A 25,770-nucleotide genomic window follows, 5' to 3' on the forward strand; every position below is an offset into this window, starting at 1 on the left:
ATAGAACAGCTAGGATTTCTTTCCTTTGTCAGCTGGAAGAACACAGGCAGTCTGTTTGGATAGTTATTCTTTAAGATTTATGCAATTGGTTTGCGTATCCCCCCACCGCCATACATGTGAATGCCTGTGTCCGGCAGTTTCTGTTTACTCTTAATTACCAATAAGGGGGCACATCTCAAAGGGAACACAATCCATGTGCAAAACATTTTATTACAATAAAAAAACCTACTGGCATTCACTGCTAAATTCCAGATCCACCCTTTAGTTGGAACTGAACACATCCCTGGAGAGAGGAGAGTTGTGAAACAAAAAATATTCCAGCTGCTCAGAACTATTCTCAAGATACCTAAAATTCTTGCACATCCCCTTTCACTATGCCAAGACCAATATATCTACCATATATGAAAATGCTTTATGCTTACACCAATGCATACACTCTCTGTTGAAACACATCTAAACAGCTCATTTATCAAAGGTCTACTGTGAACAATGGAGAATTGGTCCAGGGTGTCGGTCAGTTTCTCAGAAAATGACAGGTCAATTTCAATTTGACTGAAACAGCTATTGAACCATCTTGACAAAAAGGCAATTGCTGTGCCTTCAACATTTTGCCTGATAAGCAGACTGTTAAACTGAACTTGATCTTTATACAACTGATAGAGCTTCCATCTGAAAATCCATTTAAAATAAGATTCCAACATTATTTTTTTAAATGGAGCTTTTGATCTCTGCACTTGTTGCAGAAGCCAAATCAATGTATATTCTTCAGTGGCAGCAAGCATGCGTGTCTTCCTGCACTTGGCAACACAACAGACTGGGTTTCTATAAAAAAAAGAAAGAAAGAAAGCATATTTAGATAGAAATAGTAATCATCAAATTAGTGAATTAAATTAAACAAACAAGTGAATTATAGTCAGTCTTATTAAAATGGCTCTCTCAAACAATTGTTGGTTTGGTCTGAAACCTAAGGACTGTACAATCCCTATGCTGTCAGCCCTACATAATATTCTGATCAACGAGTCTTTTAAAACAACAAAGTCTGAAAGAAAATGTTGATGAGCCGACTACATATAAGCAACACTGTTGTGATCTTTCAGCCCGATATTTGTTTTTGTTGCACTTCGTCTTGATCAGGTACTTCTTCAATTATCAGCTATGTGGTTTATTTCATCATGACTGTTCAATTAATCTAATATTCTTATACTACTTATTGTTGTTGTTGTTGTTGCATTTATATCCCGCCTTTTTCCCTCCAAGGAACCCAAGGTGGCATACATAATCCTCCTCCTCCTCCCCATTTTATCCTCACAACAACAACCCGGTGAGGTAGGTTGGGCTGAGAGTCTGTGACTGGCCCAAAGTCACCCAGTGGGTTTCCATGGCCAAATGGGGACTAGAACCTGGATCTCCCGACTCCCAGTCCAACACTTTAGCCACTACACCACACTTAGTGCCATCTTCAGCAACATCCTTTTTTACTTTAGAATAGCATTCCCCAACCTGCTGCCATCTAGTTGTTTTGGACTATGACACCCATCAGCCATATGGGAATTGTAGTCCAAAACATACAGAGAGAACCAGGTTGGGGAAAGCAATTCTAAAATGTCCTAATGGCTCTGTTGGAAATTTAATTCTTCAGTTAGGAATTCCTTAGGGTTGAGTGTGGGGAGCACCTTATATTCACGTTCCATCATCTGCACCAACTTAAATGCTTCCTATCTGGGTTTTGCTATAAAGGCATCTTAGAGATACCCAAGAAGGTCCTCCATATACCCATTACATAGAAAAGGATCCAACGGTGTTCATGCACTAGTACCATAAACCAATGCTTGCTCAACATCAATAGTGCTTGCTAGCGCAAAGAGAAATCTGGTGGCAAAAAGGGTCTTTCCTTTAAAACAAGGAACATACTCTCCACACACCTTATTTTAAAGGCACATGGCCCCCTTTTCACTGCCCCACTATCAAATTTCCCATTGCAGTAGCAAATGCGGCCAGTGTTGTGCAAGCGTTGGTTTATACTAGCTCGCGAACACCATTGGATCATTCCTTTAATATCTTATTTCCACCAAGGACATGTTCTTACTGTTTATACCAAGTTCAGAGAGCAAAGACAAAACAGAGTAGTGTCATCGGTGGCTAGCCAACTCCCACTCCACCCTCACCCCCCCAATTACAGAGCCCAACCTGTGTTGCCAAAGTAAATCCCCAAAGAACTTGCAGAAAATGTCAGCCCCTATCTGGGCTGAATATTGGGAGTCAGAGTAAAGTAACAGAGAAGCAGGGACTCCAAATGATATTTAAAATGGCAAAATTATAGACTGGATCAGTTGACTGCCCTGAGCCTTCAACAAGGATTGAGCTACAAATCTATATAAATAGCTGTTCAACCAACTGGATACTTGGAGCACATCTATCAGGGCAACTTCACTCTATTTTTTTACAACATTTTCTGAACATGAGCACTGTTGAGCACTCAAGAGTTGAAAGTAGAGTACTGGCAACATTCCCAGATAGGAGGTGGAAGACTCTTGGACAAATGGAATATTTTTGCAAAGAAAAGGTAGTCAGTTTGAGAGCACACTTTAGCACCCAATGAAAGTATCTTTTGGGTTGCACAGGCAACACCCATGACAAGAAAATAGCAATTACGTTTGGAGAAACAATGAAATAAAAAATTAACTCCACTTTGTTATTTCAGTGCCTTAAAAAAAAAATAGGTGAACAACTTGAACCTCAAAAGAGCTGTGGCAGCAACAGTAAATATTGTGAACCAGCTGCTATAGGCAACTTCAACTAGTCTCTGCAAGAAGCACTAAATGCCACTGCAAGCTGGCACAGAGGAACTGAAGTAGAAGGGATGGATATTCAATGCCTTTACTCCAAGAGAGCTTTATATAAGAATCATTGGAGAGTATGAGCTTCTCAGATGCCTATTTATTTAGGCATCAACATTTTTTGATGCTGGAGGCTTTGAGCGTTTTTAAACTGGAACTTAGGTGGCATTTGTATAATAATATCTAGTGAATAACTTTAACAAAGTTTGGGGCATGTTTTTGGACTTAAAGCTTGCTCTGACACAACAGTTTTACTCTAGGGGAGCACCTGGAAAATGTGCTGTCAGAATGAAAAATCCAAATGGATTCATTTGGAAGGATTTCTGCCAAGAACTTCTGATTTATTTATTTTTAAAAAAAAACACCTCTCAAAGTGCACAATACCAAAAATAAGCTGTTTCCACTTTGTGCTCCAGAATCACTTAATGACTGTGTAAAACTAAAAGAAATGCTTAACCTTTCCTGCACTCCTTTTATCCACAGTTGATCAATTCACATTTAGTTTGTCAGCTGTCAAAATATTTCTTTGTCTTTTTAATTTGCAAAACAGTCTCTCCATTCCAGTGTCATATGTATATTAAGGCTGTCATCTGATTCAGAAAATTGGGCACAGCAGTCCTTCTGGTGAGGACAGACTGATCTGGAGGCAGAGGAATGTCTTCCCAGGGCAGAAGAGAGAGAGGAGCAACATTTATTGTTTTCCTTCACTTTTTCAGGAGTCCATTTTTCCCCTTTGATGATTTCCCTCCCACTGCAACCACTGGGGAAAGCATTATGTAGGCCAGCTCCAGGGCTGATGTATTTCATAGAAATCTGTGGTGTGACCACATTTAGAAAGCTGTGTACAGTTCTGGTCACCACGGCTAAAAAATAATAATGTAGAGTTGGGAAAAGTGCAGACAAGGGCAACTAAGATGATCAAGGGGCTGGAGCAAAGTTATCTGCAAAGTTCCAACTTCAAAATATCCATCCAACTGGATAAATAAAGCAATCATAAATTCCGTGAAATATTTACCACTGACTACAGCACAGGATGTGATGTGAGACACCCCTATACATCCATAGCAAGCTAGCCCTCATTACTGCAAAAGTGACTCAATAGGGCTTAAAAATAGCAGAACTGGTTTGCTGTTGGTAGCTAAGAGGATGGGTTGAGGAATTTGTTTCTTACAGTCAATGACTATCATTCCCTTCCCAGTACAATGGCCCGAGAAATGGTGACCTGTTTTTAACCAAAGCAAGTCATGAAGGCAGCAAGTCCTCTACCAATGTGACAGTCAGTTGGTGTGCAAAACTTGAATTCAGGTTTTTGAGTATAAAAACCTGCATTCCCCCCCACCCCACCCAACAGTACAATTTGCAGCTTGGCATTTGAATGTGCAGTTTTAGACACAAATGTTCCCACTTTCATATTTATATACTTCAAAGTAACATGTCTTATTGTAGGGTTTCTCATTATACCCCATTATTGTGCAAGTTTCTCTTAATTGAGCAAACACTGAATTTCATGGTGTCTCATTCACTTACGTTAATTCTGACTAGAACTTTTGTGAACCGCCCAGAGAGCTTCGGCTGTTGGGCGGTATAAAAATTTAATTAATAAATAAAATAAATAAAACAAATTCTGTATTGACCCTGTTCAGACAACAGGCTACCGCAAATGGTTAGCGTGTTTAAGCAGTGGTTATGTAGCCACCATGGTTAGGAACGGTTCACATGACACGCTAAGCCTCGTGTTTAGCTCAAAATGCTTAACCACAGGTCTGAACAGGGTCAATACGGAATTTGTTTTCAAATGTAACACTGCTGGGCCATTGTGCTGAGAAGGTAATGACAGCCATTGGCTGTAAGAAACAAATTCCTTTTTGCCTAGGTGTCGGACAAAGGAGGCAGCAGACAAACTTTGGCACTCATCAGCACCCCCAATCCCAAACCCACCCAGGTGATACATTCTTACAAGATCTGACAGCAAATTCTTTGGTTCAGACAAAAGTGCTAAGTGGCACAGTGATAAAATCAGTACCAGCATGCGAAATATTTTCACCTGAAATAGGAAATGGCTGAATAGTCCTCTCTAATCTGGCAGAGAGTCCTGCTTCTTAACCCATTCCTGGATCAGTTGGTGGGCTATGGCTTGCTTAGGTGGCACCCAAAAGGAGAGGCTTTCATCTTTTTCTTTGGAAGGCTTTGGTGCTCTTCCGAGGGCCTTCACCACCTCCTCATGGCTGAACCACCTGGCAGCTTCAAGCTCCTGACTGTTGATGCTAATCTGAAAAAAAAAATTAAAATAAAATCTAAACAACAAAGTAGAAACTGTAGTGTCCTTAATTAGAGCTAGTGTAGTGCTGTGGCTAAGACTGAGCTGCAAAACAGGAAGTCTCGACTTCAAATCTCACTTCTATCACAAATCATTTCTATCACTATTGTCTCAGTCTCTCTCCCCCCCCCGATGCGATGTAGGAATGATAATATCTTATGAGCGGTTGAAAGGATTACGTACAGAATGTATGTGAAGTGCTTCCATCGAGCAAAAAGCGCTATATAAATGCTGAGCATGTATCCATGACTATTAAAATAACTTCTGCAGTTCTGCTACTCAAGACAGCTTGGAGAGAAAAGCAGGGCTGGGGAAGGAGTGCACCTTAAGTGAATTATTTTCAGTTGTTTTAAACTCAGAAATTACCAAGTGAAACAAGAGTTATTTATCAAGAATCATACATTTTGATAAACCAAGTCAAAAGCCAGTGTGGTGTAGTGGCTAAGGTGTTGGACTGGGCGTTGGGAGATCCAAGTTCTAGTCCCCACTCAGCCATGGAAACCCACTGGCTGACTTTGGGCCAGTCACAAATTCTCAGCCCAACCTACCTCACAGGGTTGTTGTTGTGAGGATAGAAATGGAGAAGAGGAGGATTATGTACGCCACCTTGGGTTCCTTGGAGGAAAAAAAGTGGGATATAAATATTAAAAAAGTGCTTTGGCTTGCTAGCTCCTAACCCAGGAGTGGAGTACTGCAGGTCTGGGGCTAAATCTGCCCCTTATGATGTCCCATTCTGGCTTTCTGGGATACCCCCAAAAGGCCAGCCCCCCCTTCCTCCAGATCTCACCTTCTTTCCCCCAAACATCAATCATTTGGCTTTTGTGAGGATTTTTCTCTACACTAAAAGGTTGAAATGCTTCCCTTCAGGCTTTGTTACTGGCAGTAAGAGCTTTAAGTTACAATATGCTGGGTTTTTTTATTATTTATTTATTGTGTTTTTGGCCCCACCTCCTTTCCTCTTGGTCCCGCCCACTAGTAGAGCGCAGCTGCCAAGAGCTTCTCCAAAATTTAATTGGGCTGAAAGAGGTTACCCATCCTTGTCCTAAACCAAGATAAATGGTGCAAATGGCGGGAGAATTCCTCTGCCTGCCCGCCTCCTTACCTCGCTCCGTTGAGGATCCACCAGGGCATGACAAGCTATCATTAGTGAGCTGTTTGGGAACGGCCAGTGCTGAGAAGCAGAATACCACAGAGACTCCACCTCCAATCCCACCTCTTCAGCAACTTCCCGCCGGACTGTCTCTTCCAGAGTCTCACCTAGGAGCAGAAAGCGCAGCCAACGCTATCCTGTGAGAATGCCTGCTAAGTTTTCTTTTGGGTCAGCACAAACATTTCATGATATACAACAATGAAGATAAAACCCCTTTTAGGAATGTAACATAGTTAAAGTTGGGTTTGCATTCCACTCAGTTGGGTTTGGATGTCACTGTGAACAACCCAGGAATGGGGGATTCCTTGGTTGCTTAGCAAAGTGGGTGAGTGATCAGGAGCAAGCATGCCAAAACAAGCCACAGTTAAACTTTGGATTGTTTGAACGTCCAAACTGGGCCTATGTTAAAGAGTTGAGAACTACTCCGAAGGAAGCTCGGAGGGTGGCAACAAGGGAGAGGGCCTTTTCTGTGGTGGCCACCCAATTATGGAACGATCTCCCCGATGAGGCCCACCTGGCGCCAACATTGTTATCTTTTTAGCGCCAGGTCAAGACATTGCTTTTCTCCCAGGCATTTAACAGCATATGTTGAGTTTAACTTACTCCAGAACTAGTTTTGGCCTGGCTGAGTGTTTAAAAATTGTTTTAAATGTTAGCTGTTTTTATGGTTTTAAATTTTGTATATTGTTTTTTAATGTTCAGTCTTTTAATCTTTGTAAACCGCCCAGAGAGCTTCAGCTATGGGGCGATATATAAATGTAATTAAATAAATAAATCTAATGTAACTACACACTATAAACTATATAACTAGTGGAGAATGATATTTAGGCAGCAATCTTATATAGATTTATGTGGGAGTAAGTCCTATTGAACTCAGAGGGACTTACTTCTAAGTAGACATGCATTGGATTGCACTGTTAGTCTATTAACTGGTGGCTTTCTAGAGAACCACTGTAAAAAGTTACTTCTGTGCTTTGGAGCAAGTGAACCAGCAGACCAGAACTACCTATGGTGATATTATTATTATTTTTCTTTTCAGGGCTGGTTCCCCACAGTTCATTAACAGGTCTTCTTTTTCCCCTCTTATAATTCCTTCAGTTAAACCTTCTGCCAGTACAAAACACTGAATGATAAACCCTGGAATTTCTACCACAGAGTGGCGTGCTGATCAACTCCCAACAATTTTCATAATCTTTAAGTCTGTCAAGTTTCCTCAAGAGACGATGCCATTTTTCCTTATTTGAAACCAATTTCAGAATAAGTGCAATATATCCGTTACTTTGGCTAGATTCTCAAGTTATGGCAATTACATGATGCAACGCAATGAACAAGTCAGTTGTGGAAGTCTTCACAACTCATCATCTATCACCTCTGCCCTGAACAAATTATCTATTTTATGCTGCACAGTAGCAAACCACTGTGCATACAACCTTATCATGCGTGCTGTCATGTGCTTCCTTACCCACATCACAGAAGCCAGACAGAGCGCTGTACATCCCTTTAGGAAATGATGCCTGCCGGATAAGTAGGCATCGCCTGCCATCAGAAACCAAAGTAATAACCACGGGAGACATCTAAAAAAAATATGCGAGAAAGCACAGCAAGGCAGAGTACAGACCAGCAGGACAAAACTGCAATTCCCACCGCAGGAGTGGAATGTGTGAGAAGTGTGAGTGACCTTTAGAATGGCTCCCACTTACAATTTCCTGGATCTTATAGGCAGATCCTGGAGCAAAATGATGACAGCAGAACCCAGGATCCTGCTGAGGACTTTGGCACCAGGCATGCAAAAAGGTTAGACATTGACAACAGAGGTATACAAATGCAGTTCCCTCTCTCTAGCACTTTTTTTCAAATAGTCATGTGGGGAGATGGGTTCTGATCTGGATCCAGACCATTTCTTGGGGGGGGGTAGTCTATTTTCTGGCTAACACCCCCCCCCCCACACACACACACAGCACACAAGTTATGCCCATATGTTTTTCTAATAGGGGCAAATAGCAGCTTCAGGGAAATGATTTTTATCAGGAAACTTGTGTGGAAGGGAAAGGGTTAACCCACCCACTGTCATGTCTAACCCTACTGCTCCTGTTTTGGGAGAAGATGTTTCAGGTAATCAATCAGATTCAGAACTAGAAGATGCAGCGCCGGACACCAGCCAGCCTGTACCAGTGCGGGAGGAAGCTCCCACAGGTGATTCCCCAACTGGGAGTCAGCCCTCTCCAGAGCTTATCTCCTCAAGGCCAAATCCTACACACTCAGTGGGAAGTGAGATTTCTTCCGGAGGTGAGCGTCCCTACAAGCTAGCTGATGCTAGGGTCTGCCGGAAGTTCAAGCGCACAGCGCGGAAGGAAGGTGTGCGAAAGTCGGTTCGATTATGCCAGAACCTGCCTCCGCACCATGCTCTCTGAAGTTACAGGCATTTGAGAAGTAGCTTCCTATTCTTGAGCGGACAATTGTCTTGCTTAGTTTGCATAGTGAGATGTTTGTTGCTTAATAAAAGCTTTGTAGATTACTTCGCAAGCCTGGTCATTTGCCTCCCATCAAAAGCAAGAGTTTTCTGAGAAACATGACGCCCACCCCCTAGTCACAATACAATTCTCACACACTGGCATTATTTGTTTTCCCTCTGCTCGTCTTCTTTCACATGAGGTAAATCAAGGGGAGACCTAGACTGAACACGCACCACTTTACTTCAAAGTATTCTGCACTGACTGACAAACCAGATAATTTCCCTCTCCTTTACCAATTACTCCCCTAAAAGGGTCCCAAGCTCAGCTTGAAGCAATGCCAACAGTACTTTCTCGTTTTAGCAATCACGGCGACTTGTTCCTATGGCTCTAGAACAGCGCTCCCCAACCTGGGTCTCTTGATAGGTTTTGGACTACAACTCCTATCAACCCCAATTATTGGCCATGTTGGTTGGGGCTGCTGGGTGTTGTAGTCCAAAACTTCAGGAAGTACAAGGCTGCTCTAGAACATGCCCGTGTCCATTCAGATGCCCACCTGTGGGTAATAGATGATTCCACTGCTGTGACAAACCCGTTTGCTCCCAGCCAGGTTCTTCGTCGTGGGCTGTCCAGTTTTGCAACAATACTGGTTGTTGTCATGCCAATGAAGGAGAGCCTGAGCCTAAACACATCAGCACACTGAGTCAGGTCCTCAAGGAGTCTGAGGAATATTTTAACAATAACATTTACATCATTATGAAAATCCCTATAAACCACCCATGTTAATTGAAACTCTTGTTTATAAAATGAGAATTAAATTGCTCCTGGAAATGATAATTAATGTGTTATGGCACATCCTTCCTCTAACATTATACATTTTATCTTCACAAGACCCCTCAGGGTCAGGTAGGCAGTGAAATAAGGACTTGCCCAAGGCAAACTATCCTCAGATCTCAGAAAGATCTGAGATTCCCACATCTAGAGGCACTACACCACACTGGTTCTGAAGTAAAAGGCGGCTCACACTTTTATTTTTTGACTCCCTGTGTACTTTTTCTCAGAACCTGTCCTCTCAAGTATCGCTGCGGGTTTAGGAATCAGAATAAATTGCTCCCTTACCGATTCTCTCACTTAATCATTTCTCTAGCACTTTTCAGTGCTTTATCATCCTTAACGGCCCACTCCTGAGTGACACATCAAACCAGAAGCAATGAGATATTCCTACTGCAGGGTGTATGTGGCCTTGACAACCCAGCAGTCAGTTCTGGTGGTGGGCTTAGTTCTAGCTCACAGCATGGTGATAAGTCATTTCCAGTCCCAAAATATCATAAACAACAATTGTCGCCACATGGCCATATTTCAAGTGAAGAGGTAAAGTCATGCCTTGATGACTTTGTCACAGCAAAAAGAAATGTGTGACCTGGGCATAAACCAAGGCTAGTATAGAAAGCAGTTCTGATCCAGACCATCGACCACCTCCACTGTATCTATGGGTTTCAATAGATCAATATTGTAATGCATTAAAGTGCAGTGTGGGGAACCTCTTTCAGTCCGAAGGACTAATTCCATTTCGGGGAAGCTCTTGAGGGCTGCATTCCAGGGCTGGATGCAGTTGACCACAAAAGGGGTGGAGCCAAAAGTACCAGGATATTGTAGCTTAAAAGTCTTGCCAGTAACTATGCCATAGGAGAGGTATTTCAAACTTTTTAGAACCCGGGGGCGGGGGGGGGAGAGAGACTACAAAAGCTGGGAAGCCACCAATTAGTTGGTGGTTGAAGGAAAAGGATGTGGCATTCTGGGAAACCCCAGATGGCCAGTTTTGGAACTCCTGTGCTACGGGATTTTGTGTGGTGGAGCCTCCAGCAGTGACCAGCACAACTGTCCTAATGCCACAGACATGTAGGGGATGAGAGAAACCAGGTTCTTTGGCTGACAATCGTTCTGCCAAAGATCTCTGGATCTCTGGTTCCATTGGCAGAACTGACCTGTTTAAAGAATAAGGCAATGGATCCAATTAAAGAAGGCCAGAGCAAAAGGGGTGGATGAGGGGGTGGAACACAGGAATGAGGCAAAGACAAGAAGGACAGAGGGAGACATCTGAGTGGGGAAGAAAAATGGAGAGAAAAGAAATTTATGTGGCTATGGGTTGCAGAGGTAAGGGAGCTGAATTTCACATTCTGATTTGAATTAAGAGTCGGATCTTTGTCTGCAGGATTCAAACATGAATATACGTGCTAATATCTGACCGGCTGCTTGCATGCAAATTCATACCGTGGAAATCAAAGATACATCTTCCTTTTCTAGCTGGAAGAAAGCTTTCCGTAATTCAGTAAAGGATCCATTGAGTTCAGATTCGATGGCAGATCTCTCCAATGATCCTGGAATTCAATAAATCTGTGGGAATCAGACAGCAGAGCTATTACCCCCACCCCACACCCTTTTGTGTTGCTTCAACAGCAGATCATTGCAGTAGTTTGGGTGTTGACATCGTTGCTACAACACAGGCAACAATATCATGTCACTAGTAACTGAGGTATAAGATTGGGGATTGGACTAAATGTTCTCTCCAGATCCTTGCCAACACCATTACTCTAGGATTTTAAGAATGGGGTCTGCTAAACTGGTTGAACCAGTAGGAGTGCTGGATATTATATTACCAGCCCTGGGAAATATCCCCTTTGTTAATGAAATTGCAGGTTAATGGTCCACAATGACTAGAGAATGGGTAAATACTGCTCTGGGCATGGGGGTGACTCTACTCCCCACTGCAGATGATATAAGCAAGGAGTTTGGGTGTGAAAGAGACAATACACTGTCATAGCTTTAGAGATAGACTACGGACACAGTCAGCTGAATTTTAAGGCTCTGGAGAAAAATAAAGTATTGGCTGTCTCTGGAGATCTTATGTAGGAGTAGTGGATTTCAGGATAACTGTTAAGAGTGTTAAAACTGTATCTCCACCTATGGTCAACATGTATATTTGTAAATAAATGCAAATATGACAAAATGACATAAGCCTCCTGTTGCCTCCTTCCACAGGAAACCAATCCTAGGCCAGCACTACACCCATGAAATGTCTGACCACGCAGAAAACTGGGGTGCATATGACAATATGTTCCCACAGAATGAAATTACATTCAGTCAAATTGACTTGAGAAAAAAGCACAGGTGGGAAAAATAATCATGCTTTAGTTCAAGTTTGTAGATGACAACGAATTATTCAGCACAGTGAAAACTCAAGCAGAGTGCAGTGTTTGAAAAGGAGGTCTCCAAACTGGGCATATGGGTACCAAAATGACAAATGAGATTCAATGACCCAATTTTCATGTCCTAACAACCCACGGTTAACAAACTAGGTTATTAAGATGAGCAAGAACTTGTTCAAACTCTGGGTTAGTCATCTCCTAACAACACAGAGTTCTAGGTTTGGACTTCATGATACACAACCCAGACACAGTGCATCTCTGGCTTGTTTACCACCATAGGAGCAAGCAGGTGGCCAGGAACCAGCACACATGTTCACTCCCATTCATTCATGGCTATCTAGGGTTCATTTAAACCCTGGTTACTGTGTAGTGTGAACCAGGTCAAGGTAATGTAAAGTGATGCATGCTGGGGCAAAAAATCTCAACTTCAGCATTCATCAATGTTCAGAACTATATACATGGTATAGCTGCATTTGGAAAACTGCATACAGCTCTCATTGTTCCATCTCAAAAAGCTTGTTGGATTGCTAGAAAAGGGGCAAGAAAGGACAACCAAAATTCTCAAGGGATTATAGTGTTTTTCCTATAAGGAAATGATTTTTTGTTCAGAAAAGAAATGACTGAGAACAGTATCCGACACTCACCTTGCTTACTCTATCGAAGTACCACTAGAGGTCACTTCTTGTAGTGGTACATAAATAGCATAAGCAAAGCGGCAATGTTGGATATGGCCCTATAGAAGGACATGATAGAGGGCTATAAAATTATTAACGGTGTAACCAAAGTAGGTAAATAATTTTTTAACCCTCTCTCAAAACAATAGGGCCACCCAGTGGAATTGTTTGGCTGTAGATTCAGGACACACAAAAGAAAGCACTTCTTCCCACAAGGTTGGATCCAGATTCAAGTGTGTGCAACTGGGCTGGTGGGAGCAGACTTCCCCACTCTTTGCTCCCCATGGCAAACCTTTTAAGCTCCCTACAAATGCTATAGATGTTTGGGGGATTCTGCTGAATGGGATGAGCTGTGGTGTGAGATCCCCCAAAATCTGGCAGAGACACCTTCCATAATCAGAGCTCTTCTAACAGCAGAAGGCATGTCCTGACCCAGCTGACAGGGAATAATGAAGATATCAAATCTGCTACCATGAGATATATCGCTTAGAACTGGTGACATGTCTGAGCCACTGCCTCATCAAGAAAAAGCAATGGTCAATTGATTCTCCATTCACAACACTACTGCTCTGAGCAATACCTAGTGCTGTCCACAGGTGCAGATAGTTTTAAAGGGTAATTAGATAAATCCATGGGAAATCAATCAAGAAAACAAGCCAAAAAAGCTAAAGAGAACCACCATGTTCAGAGCATGCCACTAAATAGATACTCAACATTCACAACAATGCCCCTCTCAGAAGGACTCTATCCAGCGGCTTTGTGAGTACCTTCCAAAGAACTCTGGCTGCTTTGGGGGCATTTACAGAGATGATTTGGGAGAAAGATTCTGTGTTTTTCTGATTCCTTTAAAAAATGTAAATTATGAGCCCAGTCCAATTGGCTCCTGAAATGGTGTTAGAATTAAGAGCCAATAATGATCATAAAGCAAGTAAAATCCAGTTATAAAAACCATAAAATCAGTGTAAACAGATATTCATGAAACTAGTAGCCAAGGTCCAGCAGCCAAAGTGTTAAAGGAAGTCTTTAATTGTTTTTGTGTGTGTGTGTGTGTGTATGTGACTTACAAGCTTTCTTAAACAAGAAGGCTTGTAAAGACCTCAAGGTCATGAAGAAGCCTGAACTGCAATCTTATACAAACTTTCTGAGTAAACACATATGGGATTTGGCTTTATGTCATCCAGAGTCTAAGGTTTAAGGCTGCATACATAAAAAGTAATTCTAACCGAGATCCAGAGCAAAATATGGCGTGCACTCATCTGAACAGCCAACCAGCATGGAATCCTCTATCCTCTCTTCACTCTGTCTGAACTTCTCCAGAACCCTTTTTAGTTCTGAAAACCAAAAGAATAGATGAAGTGGGGAGACGATGTTTAAGAAGATATAGTAACACAAAGACACTGCGACTCTTCATTAAAAAATGTTTACAATCCTGGAGAGCAGAAAAGAGAAGTTTATAAGGCAGATTTTCATCACAGGTGAAAAGATACATGACCTGAAAGAGCGCAACAACGCACAGACGTGAAAGTGCCCAGCGCTCGACTCGCTAAGGAAATGGAGAGGGAAATCACAGATGAAAACCGGATTTAAAAAAGTAGGTGTGATGGAGCTCTAGGAGGAGCATTACTGTAGTAGAGATCTTCATTACCTGCTGCATTTATCTTTGGGGCCCAGTAGGTTTCCCCTTTTTGTTGCACAAAGGGCGAGAGGTTGTGAAACAAGAAGAAAGATCCTGAGTTATAGGCTTGCTGACAAGCGTCATCATCTTCTTTTAGTTCAAACATGTATCTGTAGTTTGGAAAGGATGAGAAGGACCATTGAATGACAAAACCAAAACCTAGCAGTCCAATCCTATGCATCGGTTCTTCTGGGACTTCCTCCTTGATAAGTGAGTTTATGACAAACAGGGCAAACCTGAGCATCTCTACCCAGCTGTTTGTTAGGACTCATCTAATATATTAGTAAACCTGGAGAGGAATTTGGGATGGTGCACAAAGTAATCTGTGTTGGTCCATAAAATTCCAAAACCTATGGTCAGGCGAGATCTCAAAAGCTTCCCCACAATTTTGTGCAATTTTGGTTGGGACTATTTTATTTATTTAAACATTTCTTAGTCACCTTTCAGGGCAGAAGCCCTCCCAAGGCAGCTTACAACAACAATTATTATTATTATTATTATTATTATTATTATTATTAAAATTTATATACCGCCCCATAGCCAAAGCTTTCTGGGCAGTTTACAAAGTTAAAAACAGTGAACATTAAAAACAAATACACAAAATTAAAAACCATGAAAACCATAAAATACAAAAAACACAAATAGAAAAACACAAATACAATACATAAAACAATATAAACATTAATGTTTGCTGATAAGGGGCAGTAGTATCCTACATTGCCCATGCACTAGCAGGACACATCAGGAGCACAACAGGAAGTGTGTGGATCCTTAAAGACAGGGAAACTAACAGATAGGCTCATTTCTGAAATGCAGTGGATCAATGGAGTTCCAGAAACAAGTAGACATGTATAGAAATGGACTACTATTTGTCAAAGTCATTAACAGTGCAAGCCTATACTGGGCTACTCAAAGTGCCATGGAGTTTAATATGATTACTCCCAGGTAGGTGTACATAGGATTTCAGTATTAGGCTGCAATACTATGCCTATGTACTTGGGAGTAAAACTCAGTGGGGCATACTGAGTAAACGTGCGTAAGATCAAGTTGCATGTCCTAACAATCGTTACAAAGGATGAGATAGAGATGCAAAATGAGAACACCTCTTAAGTCAGGTAACTGAATCATTCATGAGAACCAGCTGAAACATTCTCAGCTGAATTCTAAACCCAAACTCAATCTATTTAGGCTGAGAACCTTGAGCCAGCCATTGTAACAAAAACCTATGATGGCTGGGATTTTGCAGGGATAGTAAATAAATTTCATATGATTATGGATGAGTGATCAGACAGGATTTGCTACCATTGCCATCATGTGGGAAACAGTATTTAATATAATATTGTAAGAATTTGCTCCATCCCAACATATTAAAGACATTTTGTCTAGATTTTGAGGAGCCAATTAGCAAACCCCATATCCCATTTTACAGCGGCTCCTTGTTTAACTGGTATTTAACAAATGCTCAAAATGTGCAATGAAAAGTACTGCAAAGCAGTAAGGCGGTAAAACATTACCATGATACAGGATTAATTTTTAATTTATCCCATTAGCAAACATATTTGAGAATACTAGATTTAACAGAGGTAAACACCAAACTTCCCACAAATTAAGAACTAACCTCGTTCTTTTGACATAAGTCGAATGGAACCTGCAATACAGTGAGGAAGATCTTCTATATCCCAGTCGACAGGCCAAAGCTATTGTCATCTTGTGTGCCACAGCTTAAAAAACAAGAGCGAGGTCCTCTTCAATGCAACAAATAGCTACAAAATAAGCTTGGCTTTAAATTACCAAACTTTCCAACATGATTATTACAAAAATCTGTTTCACTAGGAGGAGAAAGAGAATGCAAGCAATTTGACAACAGATATTTAAGAAGTTGCCCTAGAATATACAGATGGAGGATGACTTGAGAAATGGCTGCAGAAGCTCTAGTTGTTATATCTAGATTTAGACACCTTTTGTGGCTGATTTGTATGCTTTATCTAGATTTTATGGTTTTTTACCTTTCATGTATTTATTTTATTGTAAGCTGCAAGGGGGGACCTTTTAGTGGGGCTTTTAAGATCCAGAATGGGACCTTGAGCATAATCTAGAGTAAAACCGGGGAGACAGAGCTGCCAGATATGGAATTAAAAGTAATTCTGTTTTGGCCAGAACAGAGCAAGCATAGGCACATTTACTCAGAAAAAAACTGCTATGTGTATAGATCCTTAAACTAAACATTCTTTTAAAGATAATTCAAAATATAAAGCCCTCCGGGGTTAATGTAAAGTATAAGCTTTATTTTGAATTAACTATCATCATCATTTTCATTACAGAACTGCTTCAGAAGGCGGGGGAATCTGGCTGTGACAGAATAAATTAATACAGCAGGCAAAGAAAAGCCTTCAGTTATGTGTAAATAGTGGACGAGAGTAAGCACTGAGGCAGTGATTTTTAGTTTGAAAAGAACGGATGTCAAGTACAGAAATGTCCCAGCTTATTTTCCCTGGTGAAACGTTGGAGCATGTGGTTCTGCTCCTAAAAGTGTGATTCCTGAGCATCTGCCGAAGTGGGCTATAGTCCACGAAAGCTTATGCCCGAATAAATTTGTTAGCCGCCAAGGTGCCACAAGAATCTTTCTTGTTTAACTCCAGAATTCCTAGGAAGACCTTTGCAGCGGGTCCCATAAGCGTGATATCAATAACTGAGGGGTCAAAATCCAAATTATAGAGCTCGAAAGCATAGGTCTACTAAGTTGCCTATCATTTTTAAGTCCTTGGGGATTTAGGCATTAGTCAATGCACTAATCAAATGTATACCTTTCACTTACTGTTTTCAAATGCACTGCCGTTTCCGTCACCAACTTCCACCACAGCGACCAAGATAGATTGTCTAGGAAGTACACGGCTCAGTTTGTCTCTGAATCCAAACTACATTGCCCATAATCCTTTGCCTCAAAAACGGCCTCTGGGAAGTGTAGTTCCACAAGTACATTTCTTTCACAATGTGAAAAAGACTACAAGTACACACACTGCAAGTTTTCTGAAGTGCTAAGGTTGTTAGGATTGGGAGAGCCTTATTACAGCAGAGAAGAAATTAGTAAATGATTCTTTACATACATTTAAAGATCATGGGGTTTTGGGGTTTTATTTTTATTTTTAAGCAAAGGTAAATGTAGTGGGGCCAAAAATGTTAGCTAATAATAATAATAATAATAATAATAATAATAATAATAATAATAATAATAATAATAATAATAATAATTTTATTTATTTCTTACCCTCCTCTCCCTTTGGATCGAGGTGGGGAACAACATTAGAATAGGAATCAATACATCTTAAAAATTCATGATTTAACATTGATCTGGATAGGCCTGCCGGAAAAGGCTAGTCTTTAAAACTGCCTTAAAATCACACAGAGAGTTAATTTTACGAATCTCCTCTGGCAGGCATTCCACAATCTGGGGGCGACAGAAGAAAAGGTCCTCTGGGAAACTGATGTCAGGCTAGTTTTAGCTGACTGAAGTAAGTTCACCCCAGAGGACCTGAGGGTGCGGGGCGGACTATATGGGAGAAGGCGATCCCGCAGGTAACCTGGACCCAAACCATTTAGGGCTTTAAAGGTAATGACCAAAACTTTGTACTTTGCCCGGAAACTAATTGGCAGCCAGTGGAGTGATTTTAATGTTGGGGTAATATGCTCACCCCTAGATGTACTGGTGACCAACCTGGCTGCCATATTTTGAACTAGTTGAAGTTTCCGAACTAGATACAATGGTAGCCCTGTGTGGAGCGCATTGCAGAAGTCAAGCCTTGAGGTTACCAGCGTGTGCACTACTGTTTTTAGGTCTTCTTACGCTAAAAAGGGGCGCAGCTGGCGTATCAGCTGAAGCTTAAAGCTCTTACTGCCAGCAACTAAGACTTAAGTGAGGCATTTCAACCTTATTGAATGTGGGGGTGGGGACTGCACAGAGGTCAGGAAACCACAAATCTTTGGTTGGGAGACAGGGGGTGGGGTCAATCCAGGTCTGGATTTGGTCCCAGGTCTTAAGGCTTGCCACTTTGTAGCATGGAGTGGAGTCTAAGAGGGGGTTTCCTGGACATATCAAAGGCTTCAGTCTGGTCTCAGACCTTGTTGGAGCAAGTTGCTTACTAGAAGCTCTCACAGGTACAGCCTTTGAACTTGTGCTTTAGACCAGAACATGGCAAACAGTTTGTTACAGAAAGCAACTTTTCAAATGAACTGTGTTAGAAACTTTATACATATTGATAGGTGGAATCTGAATCTATCTTTCTGGTAAGCAAGGTGGACATTTCTTTCCTCATAGACACTACTCAAGCTTTTATTTTTTTGTAATGGGAAGATTTATGTGATCCATTTTCTCAATTAATGCGATTAGCCTAGTGGATTAATTTAGGGTGACCATATGAAAAGGAGGACAGGGCTCCTGTATCTTTAACAGTTGTATTGAAAAGGAAATTTCAGCGGGTGTCATTTGTATGTATGGAGAACCTGGTGAAATTGCCTCTTCATCACAACAGTTAAAGTTGCAGATGCCCTGCCCTCTTTTAAATCTGGTTACTCTAGTATAGTTCCTGCACCCTTAACTGTTGTGATGAAGAGGAAATTTCACCAGGTCCTCCATATATACAAATGACACCTGCTGAAATTCCCTTTTCTATGCAACTGTTAAAGATACAGCAGCCCTGTCCTCCTTTTCATGTGGTCACCCTAGATTAATTTGACAGTGGCTGAGTTTGGATGACACACTAATCAACTGGGGGGGCGGGAGTAATCGGAACAGAATGGGAAACAACCATTGATTAGCATGTCATCCGAACTCAGCCAGTGTTTGCTGTGTTCAAAGAAGCTCATTAGAAACACTCAAGCGTAAGTGTTGTGCATCACTCTAACTCATGCGTCATATTCTCCTCAATGGCTCATTTTTTTATTTTCTATGAAAGTAAATATAATTAAATGCCTGGCAATCTTTATTACCATCTTTGAGGATCAGAAGAATAAAGGCAAGTCACTAACAATATACTGTGTAAATACCCTGATTTGTATTCCTCAACCAGAATGCTTAGGTGTACAACTGTCACTATCAAAGTGGCTGTCCGACACAACTTTAGGGCACAATCCTATGCATGTTTAGACAGAAAAAAGCCCAAAATTTCCCAGCATTCCCACATGTTGTAGGACTCTTTCTTTTTCTTTTTTCTTTTGGTCTAGCCATGCATAGGATTGCGCCCTTGAAGACTTTGTCTCCTTTTCTGCAGTTCCTTAAATACTAGTTATGTTATAGAAGACTGTGGTATCAAAGGTGTGGGATATACATTTAGAAAAGAATTTTTTTTAAAAACCCTGCATAAAGCAACTTCAATGTAATGTCAGTTTGTTAATGCAATGGTCTCCCCTTTAATAGGAGGTTTTTTGGATCAAGTTGTAAGAACATTGCCTTAGGGAAGAACTTCCTATTACATGGAATTCCATGATTCTTTATTAGGAGTGTGTGTTTACAATACGATACTTATAACTCTGCTTGGTTCTTTAATATATTGATTTGGAAACTGGAGTTGGTTTGATCCTCTCACCTAGTCTACGGAGATGTGATGCAATTCAATGCAATACACTTGTGAAGATTTGGGATTTGGAGAACACAGAGACACAGGCAGTGTGTCTCGAAAAATTGATACAAGCTCTCTATTAATGAAAATGCTAGGGAGGGGAGAGGTAAAGAGGGGGTGTAGCTTTGTGACTGACAGCTCTAGCTGTTCTTCACAGTGAATAGTTTTACCAGTGCTCTCCAATCCCAGTGTTCTGGGGGAGGGATGCTGAAGGTATATGTCACCACTCTTTGCTAGTCCTCTGTCCCATGAGCAGGAACACTAAAAGAGGTTTGGTGGAGTGTGAGTGTCCTAGGAGGGTGTAGCATTGGGTGCTTGCTTGAAAAATGCTATTCTGGCTCTGCCACTGTATGTGCCACATCCAGTTGAGCAGGAAACAAACATAAACTGTTTTTAATTCATCATGACTCCCTAGCCCCTACACCTATGCTTCTGAAATTTTGCAAGTTTCTTGCCTTGTGGTACTTTCATAACATATGCCATTGAATATTATTTTTAAAGAAAATATTATTTTTAAAGGAAAAGCATGGAGAGGATAAGGGGAAGTGAACCACTAACAGGAAGGAAAAAGGAAAGGAACCTCTCATGCAAGCACTGAGTCATTACTGACTCTTGGAGGGACGCCAGCTTTCGCTGACGTTTTCTTGGCAGGCCTTATAGCGGGGTGGTTTGCCGTTGCCTTCCCCGGCCGTTATTACCTTTCCCCCAGCTAACTGGGTACTCATTTTACCAACCTCGGGAAGATGGAAGGCTGAGTCGACCCGAGCCGGCTGCCTGAAACCAGCTTCTGCTGGGATCGAACTCAGGCCGTAGGGAGAGTTTCAGCTGCAGAAACTGCTGCTTTACTGCTCTGCGCCACACGAGGCTCTGAACTACTAACACATACACCCCAAATTTGAACACTCTCCTTCCACAAAAAATGCTGTACCAGTCCTTTAAAATGTTGCAGGTTTCTTAATTTAAGCCATCTCTATGCTGTCTGTATATTGGTATTTTCATAACAATTTTCTACCAAAAATAAAATAAAATTGGGGGATGAGCACACCCCTTTCTGGAAACCCCCAAAGTGTAATGGCTGATCTTGCATGAAGCTCCCACTTCTGACTTGTCCTTGGGCAAGTTACTTTCCTATTAAGTCCTGACAGTTTGCCTTCTGGAAAATGTTTTTGTGTGTGTGTGCCTCTCCCTTCTCATAGCAGCCATTTTAGGAGTGGACAAGCCTCCCAGCAACCATCTGGTAAGATTGCTCCCAATATTTTTTTCCAAATTCCAAACATTCCCTGTCCTAGAATTTCCTGTACATGCATGTTCTCTGTTTTCTCTCACTCCTAGATAAGGAGTGGGCAGAAGGTAGATCTCCAGATGTTTTGGACTCCATCTCCCATAAGCCCCTGCCAGCATGACCAATAGTCAGGGATCCTGGGAGCTGACATCCAAAATATCTGGAGCTCTACTGTCTGCCTACCCTTGCTCTAGTTGACTGAGTTTTATCTTTCTAGGCTTCCAGCTAAAGCCAGACCTCCAAGTCAAGGTGAAGGGTCTCCTCCCTCTCAATGCCTGGGCCCTGCCTATGTGTGTTGGGTGCAGCAAAGGTGTTGCACACCATACTGCATGGAGTATCATAAGCATCCTCCAAGAAGAAGAAGAAAAACAAATAGAGTGTTTACATATACCTCTTTACCATTTAAATACCTCAAATTATATATCCCTACCTGTGTGGGCTGTAGGGATATAATGTAACAAGCTATCAGTCACTCATTCCTGTCTGAATGTGCTAACAATGTGCTAAGTTTCAGAAAAGATACAAGGCTGCTCTTTTGGGTTAAGAAAATATTATTTGTAGTTTTCTAAGTACCAGAAGGGAAAAAGAGTGAAATGGATGTTGTCCACTTCAAACAGATACCTTTCTCGGAAATTTCGTTGAGAGCTGAGGAATCTAACCTAGCAGCTATTCCAAGAGTCACCAGTGTGGAGGGCCATAAAAATAAGAGATATATTGCATATCATAAATCTGGCAAAATTGAAGAATGACGGAGAATGGAACTGAGGTCAGATGAGGCAGAATTGATGCATGGTCCTTCGAATTTATCTGTAACCTTTCCCACACATAACACTATGGAAAGGACCTACAGCTAAAGTGGCACCACCTTGTTTACAAGACGTTTATGTTGAAAAGGAAGAAAGACTGTTTGGCAGGACACAATCCTCTGTAACCAGGGCAGTGAAGTAGGCTGAAGGGACTCAGTGTAGTAAGTTGTCCATCACTCATGTCTGAAAGGTCCATTTCCCTCTCCCACCTAACAAGGAGACTAACTATCATTGCGATTGGAGGGAAGGGCGTGAATACAATCTTACATTGGTAAACCCCACAATCTTCCATGTAATCCATTTTGTCTCAATAAACCCCGGCAGTAGGAACAAAAGACCAGTGCTGCACCTAGGACTGGACCTTGGGGCCAAAGTCCAGGGACACTCCCCCCCCCCCCCCCACAAATGATCACCCAGAGAGCAGCAGGTGCAGGTACTCCATTTTATTTGTATAGCCATTGGGATACTATGATTTAAAGTGAGTTTAAAATGCAAAACCATTCAAGCTCAGAGTGCTTAAAGCCATCTTTCAGCCCTTTGCCCTGTTATGCAGCACAGTTCTATTGGTATTGCTCAGAAGTAAGCCCCACTAGGTTCCATGGGCCTTACCCCCGGGTAAGTGTGCATGGGATTGCAGCTCTTAACCAATAGTGGTTAGTAGGGCAGATGTTCAATATTGTATTGAGATTGCCAGAAGAGCATATATGGTACTTGGTAGCTGCACATATTCCTTGTGGTGGTGGGCGGCGGCGGCGGGGGGGGGGGGATCTCTCTTGACAAAAGTGGGGCGGGGGATAGGTGGCGGGTCAGTCCCCCACTTGCCCCCAATATAAAACCGCCTCTGCTCCTCTTCGTCAGTTTTGCTTCTCCCCACCCCAAGTCTTGAACGAGAGTCCCTCCCCATTCAAAGTGTGGGGGGCAAGGCGGAGAGGGGCGCTTGCCACCGCCCCCTTCTCAAGAGAGGAACTACAGGCGGCGGGGGGGGGGCATAGATTGGGGGTTTGCGCTTGCGCATTAATTAGGGGCGCCGCTGCTGCTGCTGTGACCGGCCTCACGTAGAGCCGCTGCTGCCAGCGCCAGGTCCCAAGGAGCCGCCTCCAGAGGCCGGTGGGCGGGGTCCCGGGCCGTGTAAGCATTCCAGCCCAAAAGGGGCCTGCTGCGCCGAGTCTGAGAGAGACGGAGCAGGCTGCGAGACGGGAAGGAGCCGCTTGGGTTTTCTCCGAGGTAGGTGCCCGGACTCCCGCCGTCGTCCGCCCGCCCTCGTGGGTGAGGTGCTGATGGGTGAAAGGCGAAGGGCTCTGGCTTGTGCCCGGTGCTCTGCACGGAAAGAAAGAGGCGGGGAAGGGCTGCTCTCCGTTCCTCCCTCTGCTTTCCCAAGCGAAGTTCAATGCATGCCTGGGTAGCCCCTTTTCTTCACCAGCCTCGAGAAACTTCCTCGCCGAGGCCGTCCAGAAAGTATGTCGCACTTTTCGACCGCCTCCCCCCACCCCCACCCCCTTTTATTAAACCCCCACAGCGATGGCACTTTGTCCCGTTTTAACCCAGCAGTACTAAATCTCCCTTTGGTCACTACTTCGCTGCCCCCTTTTTGCACCCCCCTCCCCATCCCGTCTCCCATGCGAGAGACATGCTTTATGCATGGTGCCCGTTTGCTCAGGAATCTCCCTGCTTCCATCAGACACTTTCTCTTCCCTTTTTCTCTCTCGCAAAGAGGCTTTGTAACAAGAACCCCCGGGGCGTAACAGGCTCCTTTGGTCTCGGGCAGCGCGGAGCCCTCTCTCTCCCCTTTCCTAGGAATAACTGCGCCTAGCGGCTTCAATCCAGTCCAGTCTTGCCCAATGTATGCAGAGATTTGTTTTCCCCGGCTATGCCCCAAAGGAGAAATGAGTTCAGGGCTGACGTGGAAGTGGGTCTTTATTATAACTCCCACTCCCTTGTCTGCTGCAGCTTTTCTTGAGCCAGTTAGAGCAAGAGTTTTAAAAGATTCTTTTCCCGTATAATGGTTAGAGTGTGTGTGTGTGTGTGTGTGTGTGTGTGTGTGTGTGTGTGTGTGTGTGTGTGTGAAGAAATCTGATTCTTTCATCCTCATCTCTGGCTATTATTCATACAAAAGAATAATGATTTATTCATCCAAGTCTTGATTCATAGTATCATTGCCCTGATATCAGAATGCATACAAGGCCTACTATTTACGTAAGAAAAAGTTTATCTTACTTATCTTAATCAAATAAAGCGTTCTTTCAAGTTTAGCCAAGCATGTGTTAGTTTTCAGTTATTTCTTAAGTAAATCAGACATGATTTTAGAATAAAAAGCTTTGAGCTGGATTGGTTCGTGCAGACATTCCTAGCAAGCAATGCATGCTGTGGATTCCCCACCACTCCAGTACTGTAAATTGATATCTTTGCAAATAAGAGGGAACAAACAGAAGAATGGATGGAACAGCCTACGCAAAAGAGATATTTTTATAGATGAACTTAACTGTTTCTTCGTCAGTTCTGGTACGTCTTACTACATTTCACTTGGAAAGAATTTGGAAATGAATTGTCCATTACGTGAGTGGGGGAGGGTCAAATACGTGGCAGTAGCATTCTTTCATCAACCTTTTGCTCCCTTCACAAACTTCTGCAAAGAAGCTATTTATGCTGACTGTTACTCATGATCTAGAAATACGAATAGCATGCTTTTTAAGCAGCTGACACCGATATGAAAAATCTGAACTTTTATAAATGTGGGGTTATGTATGCTCTTTTTTCTTGATAATTTTTTAGGTAGTCTAAAATATTGGATTTGTCTTCAAAAGTTTTAATAGTACTTTCCTGAGAATTTAATGTTGCATCATATTTGGATGATATAAAAGTATGCTGAGTGCTCTTCTGTAATACTCAAGGTCTGCATATGAGATTTCGACACCAAACTGTAAGCGAGTTTCCTGAAGCTTATTCAACTTAAAAGGCTATATGGGCAGAAGATCCTGAATCAATTCGTTCATCATTTGTTCATTGATTCCCTTAGTTGCTAAACTGAAATTTTAAATCAGTAAAAGCAGATGTATAACTTTCTTACATAAAAGAATCTGAAAAGACTGTGTAGTTATGCAATGCATACCGGGGCTGCAATTTTTACACATTTACCCAGGAACACGCCCCATTGAAGTCAGTGGGGCTTACTTCTGAGTAGACATGGATAGGATTGCGCTGTAACCTACTTTGTTCCACATTTATTTATTTACAACATTACCTCTCCATGTCTAAAAGAAAAACACTTGAAAGTGATGTAACTTTGGAGCTATCTTAGAATATAGAGAGAGGTAAGCAAAGAAAGAGGCAACTAGATTGTGTCTCTCTCCCCCGCCCTAACACCTGCCCTGTAAGAAGGAAAAGGAGAATGAGGGAAGCAACAAAGATACCTAGTACTTGTTCTAGCGGGGTTGCCCAGCCATCTACCACCAAGTACCCCTATGGGAAAGAACAGGAGATCAATGGAAGCAGGCAGGGAAGACTTCAGAGCTTTATTCAGCTGGACTTTCCTTTCCCCTTAGGACTAACTGCCTTCTGATTAAATACTTCATTATTTTTGTGCTGTTTGTTTCATTGTTGTTGTTTTACAGGCATTAGCTTCCTGTCTATGGCCTTTCTATGGCCCAACAAAACTGAGAAAGGAAATAGGCTGGTATGAAAATATGCCTGGCAAACAGAAAGATTCCAGTACAGAATTCCATAGTAGTCAATTACTAGAAGTATTTTCATTTTAATAGAATATA

The 25,770-nt window shown here is 42.1% G+C and overlaps 2 protein-coding genes across 4 annotated transcripts in view; one reads left to right on the forward strand and one right to left on the reverse strand.

The window, feature by feature from the left end:
• Positions 1-234: 234 nt before the first annotated feature.
• On the reverse strand, positions 235-17,182 carry NUDT13 (nudix hydrolase 13). Its single transcript, XM_063131629.1, has 10 exons — positions 17,125-17,182; positions 15,928-16,030; positions 14,280-14,419; positions 13,858-13,965; positions 11,026-11,132; positions 9,311-9,436; positions 7,767-7,878; positions 6,257-6,411; positions 4,882-5,106; positions 235-822 (listed from the first exon to the last, which is right to left on the reverse strand). Exons 2-9 carry the CDS (start codon positions 16,014-16,016, stop codon positions 4,912-4,914), a joined length of 1,032 nt encoding a protein of 343 aa, XP_062987699.1. The 5' UTR covers positions 16,017-16,030; positions 17,125-17,182; the 3' UTR covers positions 235-822; positions 4,882-4,911.
• Positions 17,183-23,166: 5,984 nt separating this feature from the next.
• P4HA1 (prolyl 4-hydroxylase subunit alpha 1) overlaps positions 23,167-25,770 on the forward strand; it is a 40,775-nt gene continuing 38,171 nt past the window's right edge. For all 3 annotated transcript variants that reach the window (XM_063132973.1, XM_063132974.1, XM_063132975.1), the window contains exon 1: positions 23,167-23,233. The gene's annotated coding sequence lies outside the window, so the exon portion shown is untranslated. The remainder of the gene's footprint in view (positions 23,234-25,770) is intronic.

The sequence above is a fragment of the Elgaria multicarinata genome, chromosome 8 (genome assembly GCF_023053635.1).
Source record: "Elgaria multicarinata webbii isolate HBS135686 ecotype San Diego chromosome 8, rElgMul1.1.pri, whole genome shotgun sequence".
NCBI lineage: Eukaryota > Metazoa > Chordata > Lepidosauria > Squamata > Anguidae > Elgaria > Elgaria multicarinata.

What these genes read in the sequence shown, in the direction of transcription:
- NUDT13 (XM_063131629.1), bottom strand. Translation starts at nt 16,016, where the DNA reads ATGACAATAGCTTTGGCCTGTCGACTGGGATATAGAAGATCTTCCTCA. An exon ending in ACTTATGTCAAAAGAACGAG is followed by an intron (nt 14,420 to 15,927) that starts GTTAGTTCTTAA and finishes TCCAAACTACAG; the next exon opens with ATACATGTTTGAACTAAAAG. An exon ending in ATGTATCTTTGATTTCCACG is followed by an intron (nt 9,437 to 11,025) that starts GTATGAATTTGC and finishes TGATGTGTTTAG; the next exon opens with GCTCAGGCTCTCCTTCATTG.